The sequence below is a fragment of the Arachis ipaensis genome, chromosome B04 (assembly GCF_000816755.2).
Source record: "Arachis ipaensis cultivar K30076 chromosome B04, Araip1.1, whole genome shotgun sequence".
NCBI lineage: Eukaryota > Viridiplantae > Streptophyta > Magnoliopsida > Fabales > Fabaceae > Arachis > Arachis ipaensis.
The window spans coordinates 98,585,137-98,590,809 of record NC_029788.2 but is presented as its reverse complement, the minus strand read 5'-3'; the positions used below and the strand labels follow the sequence as shown (position 1 = coordinate 98,590,809).

Below are 5,673 nucleotides of genomic sequence, written 5' to 3'. Positions count from 1 at the left end.
CTTACATACTAAAATCAAATGCTATTATCTCTTTAATATGCGAATTGTTGTGTCAAATTTAATTGTGAAATAATAATATTAAACTCGCTTAAAACTTTCTAGGATGGAAAAATGACGTTTGAAAATTTTTGAGATTGAAATAGAATTTTTAAAACATTAGGAACTAAATTAATATTCAACCCAACCAAAATATGTTACTCAAGACAATAAAAGAAATTAAAAATAAAAAAGACAGAAAGAAAAAGACAAAATAAAAGAATAAAAGATGAAGGAAAAAATAACGTATAAAAGAAGAGTAAAAATTGATGAGAAAGAAGAGAGAGAGGGAGAATAATGAGGAAATAAAGAACAAAAAAAAAATACAATTTAAAAATATATATATCAAAATTAGTTATTAGTATAGAATATATATTAAAATATAAGATACACATTATAAATAAATTAAATTTTATTTATTTATACAAAAATATATAATGACTTATTTTAGTAGTTATTTTTAGTAAATAAATAATATTTTTATTTAAAAAAAATTAGTATACACGCCAAATTAATAACAGATTGTTGATTGGTGATACCAAAAATCAAATATTGAAAAGATAAAGGATTCAATATGAAAATATGAATTAAAATTAAAACCAGTGCTAAGGTACTATAATACGTTAGTTAGATCACATTGATTCATGCAGGTTCATGTATAATCTGTCCAAATTCATAGCATAACAAATCAACAAAGTACTCCTGTATGGTAATCAGTGCTAAGATGCTATAAAAATTAAATCACATTGATTCATGCAAGTACAGGTCTAATGTGTCCAAATTCATAGGATAACAAATCAGCAAAGTACTCATGTATGGTATGTTTTTTCCTTGTTCTGTTTCTGTATTCTGAAATTTGACTCGGTTGTTTTCCTGTCTCATAGTCTCTCTCTGTCAACTGCATGACCATGACCACTTCATACGCATTTTTCAATTACTCATTTTCAATAACATAATAAAACCAAAAATAGCCACCTCACATGTCACTTTCGGAGTTCACCTCTCTCATTACTCTTTCCATCTCTCTTGTCCCTCCTTTACCCTTAATAGCTTCCTTGACCCTTCAACCTTTCTTTCTTCCAGTAATTTTTTACCTTTTTCAATCTTCTTGAAACCATATATGGATTCACACGTTCCTTCTCTCATAAACCATCTAGTGTTTGGTTTGGTGACTTTCCTGAGAGTAAAAAGCCTTATTATTGTTATTATATATTCTGAACTAATATTCAAGGTAGAATTTTGGGGTTATAACAGTTGTTTCAAACCATGCTGTGAATAACCCATGATTTTTTAGTTTCCAACTTGGTTCTTGGTTTATCAAATTCAGAGTTTCTTGCTTCTAACAACATTTTTGGTTGGTGTGTGCTATGAATTTGGCCATAAGGCATATAACCATGATTAAAAATTGCTTTGGTGCTTTGAATTGGTGTAGAGGGAGGGATGATAGTGATACTGCTGAGAAGCCACAGGAACAAGGTAACAAGAACAAGTTTATTGGATTTGAATTTCCATTATTGATCAATTCTTTTGTGTTAATGTGAGGTAGTTGACTTTGTCATTATCATGGTTTACACTCTTAAAATTGTAAACCTTTTTTGGGATAAATAACCCTATTTCTCAAATCCTAGTAGCCAGAACCTGGATACAACATTATGTAAAAATTCTTGCAGGTTTTTATGGGGATTGGAGCTGGAATAGGGGAGAGAATGCTGCTAATTTGATAGTGTTATTGAGTATTGTGTTTGCTATTTAGTGCTCAGACTTTAGAGTTGAAACTAACCCTTAGTTTCAATTTTCAGACTTTAGACTTTAGAGTTGCTATTTTGATTTGGACATTATCTTCTGAAAATTTCATGCTTGACTTGGTCTAGAATGTTCCCAATTAAGAAATTTGTGTTCTGACTTCTGAGATTAATTTGTACAAGCTTTATGTGTTTGTGATCAACAGTCATTGCAACCAAACAATTTACCTATAACTCGTTGCGATCGGCAACCAGAGATTTTCACCCTTCAAGCAAACTTGGTGGAGGAGGTTATGGAGTTGTCCACAAGGTGATACAGATGAACCCATCACTTTATTTTACATTGTAGTTTTCCTAAAGCTTACCACCTTAGATGGAGTTTCAGAAGATTGTTCAGTCCATCATGACATTTTTCCCTTTTCCTTTTGAGTAAATTATTGTGCTGCTTTGATAATATTTGCAGGGAGTTTTAAGAGATGGTACTCCAGTCGCTATCAAGTCTCTTTCTGTTGAGTCTAAACAAGGAACCCGTGAATTTATGACTGAAATTGATATGATATCGAATATACGGCATCCAAATCTTGTCGGACTAGTTGGCTGCTGTGTCGAGGGTAGTCATCGAATATTGGTGTATGAATTTCTGGAGAACAATAGCCTTGCAAGTTCTTTGCTTGGTAAATATTATAACAACTTGAATGTTTATTTATCTGTGAATCTTTCCTGAGTTGGATGGCTACTGAACCTTTAGATTTTTAAACACGACTGTCCGCATAATCTATTAGGACTTCTAATTCTTCCTAATGTACAACCCCTCTGCTTGATTAAGATTCAGTTTCCATGTCTGAATTGCTCTTGAAAATTGAACAAACCGTATTTGGTAAGTGTATTAAGACAAAAATTGCAGAGGCATTAAGATAGATATAAGGCAGAAAAGTTGTATTATTTCCATGTTCCTCACTGTCCTAGACTCCTAGTTTTTTATGCTTTGGAGTTGAGGGTTGGATATGCAGTGTGCTATTGTTTTAACACTCAGGTGAATTGGATAAATGCTAATGCAGATATAATTTTTTTTTTCAGGTTCTAAAAGTAAATATGTTGCTCTGGATTGGCCGAAGAGGGCTGCTATTTGCCGCGGTACAGCTTCTGGTTTGGTGTTCCTCCATGATGAGGCTCAGCCAAACATTGTTCATAGAGATATCAAGGCCAGCAACATCCTTCTGGATGAGAACTTCAGCCCGAAAATTGGAGATTTTGGTCTTGCGAAACTTTTTCCTGATAATGTCACCCATGTTAGCACTCGAGTTGCAGGAACGGTGTAAGTGCAGATGCATTGTGTGTATTAATAGTACTGTTTACTCAGTTTATAAATACTGAATTTATTAAACTTCAATGTTGAAACTTTACTAAAGAATATCATGTCATATTTATTATTTATTAATCAATAGAAGTACTAATGGGATTTAGTGTGTGAGAAAATGTAAACTAAGAAAAATAAAATATATAAAAAAAAAGACTTTTTAAACTGAAACAGATCTTTTATGTACCAAAAGATAAATTAGAAGTAACTCTGCATGATCTTGTGTTTCTTTGGTTAAATTTGCTTGTTATGATTTGAACACTAAGGACTTTAGATCCTCCAATGATATTTCATAGGTATAGATACATCCTCAGTTCTTTGTATGGATTTGGTTTAACCAAGTTCATTTCTTTTGAATGTCCACCAGGGGATATCTGGCACCGGAATATGCACTTCTAGGACAGCTTACAAAGAAAGCAGATGTATATAGTTTTGGGGTTCTCATGCTTGAAATAATCAGTGGTAAAAGTAGTAGCCAAGCTGCATTTGGAGACAATCTCTTGGTTCTGGTGGAGTGGGTATGTTTCTGGTTTATTGAGTATTAGCTATATTGATTTGATACATGCTGGGATACTGTTTTGATATCTATTGTGATTGTAAATTTGGAATTTGAAGCTTCTCATGTATGATAACTACTTTTAGTGTATGATTGGATTGGTGCATTGCATATTTGCATATTTTTGCTAATGTGACAATACGGGAATAAGAATTGGTTTGGTAAAGCACAAACACCTTGTTTTGTGTTTGGTTAATCGACAAAATCATGTGTTTATAATCGTTACGAGAGCTTTTGAAAGCATCTATGGATGAGCTTTTCAAACTTGATTTATACTTATCAAAATTAAAAAGTCTAATATAATCTCATATATTAATAAAATATCCAAATTTACTTTATATTTATGTCTGTTGTGTATTTTTTAAATTTTAAAAGTTATTTTATCAAACACTATTATTCTTGTTTGTGCTTATTGAAAATCATTTTTGGTTTGATTTAGCAAACATAGATGCTACAACTTTTAAAAAGTTATCTTTCAAAAGCCAGGTTTGATAAGTTACTTTCAAAAAATAAAAATTTTACCAAACCAAATCTAGGTATCTGCGTAAAATATTTTTATATGGACAATGCTTACAAATTAAATACTTAAAATGTTGCCATATCTTTGTTTCAACTGAACAGGCATGTGTTTGTGCAGGCTTGGAAGCTCAAGGAGGAAAATAGGCTTCTGGACATGGTCGATCCGGAACTAGCCGAATTCGATGAGATGGAGGTTTTCCGGTTCATTAAGGTTGCTCTATTTTGCACTCAGGCTGCCGCTCAGAATCGGCCTAACATGAAGCAAGTGATGGAAATGCTCTCAAAGGAAGTTCATATTAACGAGAAGGCGTTGACTGAGCCTGGAATATACAGATGGCATAGCTCTGGTAAGATGGGTGGTTCTTTGAATGAGACACCATCTTCTCAACTATTCAAGAACAAAAAAACCGGAATGCCGCATGAAAACTCAACGAACTTTAGCGGAAACGACGTCGTGACAGAGATGCTCCCCAGATAATTGTTACATAGATTGAGTATGATAGGTAATATATGCTGATATGGATGCTAGATGTTCATATTTCTGGTATCTTTGATGGCTATGATATTTTGAATTTGGGTTTTCTAATTTCTTTTTTCTAGTATAAGGTGCACCTCAAAGATTAGAGAAAAGTATAAATAGGTCTTTAAATTTTTTATCGGTAGACATTTAAGCTATTGAGGATTTGAAAATATATTTAAATTGATGAGCTTTTTAAAATTTGGACATATCGATCCCTCATATACACTTGGGTATGTCAGACTCAATAGAAAAATCAAGTGTGACTCTTGTTGTACTGATCTAGTTGATATAGATGCACACGTGGAATTTTTAAAATTGGACAAATTAAATTCAGAGATCGATATATCCAGATTTTAAAGAGGTCAGAACTTAAATGTACTTTTAAATCTTTAAAAACTTAAATATCTGCGGACTAAAAAGTTAAAGATTGATTTGTCCTTTTTTCTAAAGATTAAAGGGCAGTATTTGGATCATTGATGGGAAAATTAACAGCTTTAAATTTTTTTCAGGTACAAACAAAGCACATGGTAAATTATGATAATCTATGGCATTGATTCTTTTTTAAATGATGTAATTTCTTCTTTGGAGGAATAAGAGATGTTAGTATAAATGAGCGCACAAATATGATTTATTGCAAGAAACTATAACGTTGCATATAGTTTACGCTACCTAGCAGAAATGGCCTAGTTTCTAGAATAATGGAGTTTTAAGACTGCATTTGTTTTTGAAAACAGAATAACACAAGACACTGAGAACAAGACATAAAAAATAGAAATATAAAATTTTGTGTTCTTGTATTTTGTTTGATGATAAATTATAACAAATTATGAACATTTAATTTATTCTCATTTTTTTTCATTCAAAAAATTTAAGACGAAATAATAAAAAATAAAAAATATAATTATGAAAAATTAACAAAAATAATGAAAGAAAAAATAAAAAA

The 5,673-nt window shown here is 31.6% G+C and overlaps 1 protein-coding gene across 2 annotated transcripts; it reads left to right on the top strand.

The window, feature by feature from the left end:
• Window positions 990-5,398, top strand: LOC107639477 (putative serine/threonine-protein kinase). 2 transcript variants are annotated; one of them, XM_016342986.2, is made up of 7 exons: window positions 990-1,512; window positions 1,985-2,088; window positions 2,242-2,452; window positions 2,856-3,093; window positions 3,503-3,653; window positions 4,329-4,713; window positions 5,240-5,398. In XM_016342986.2, the coding sequence occupies exons 1-6, from the start codon at window positions 1,404-1,406 to the stop codon at window positions 4,686-4,688; spliced, it is 1,173 nt and encodes a 390-aa protein (XP_016198472.1). In that variant the 5' UTR covers window positions 990-1,403; the 3' UTR covers window positions 4,689-4,713; window positions 5,240-5,398. The 2 variants fall into 2 exon arrangements, with proteins under 2 accessions (XP_016198472.1, XP_016198471.1); XM_016342985.2 differs by lacking the exon at window positions 5,240-5,398 and having other exon boundaries at window positions 4,329-4,951.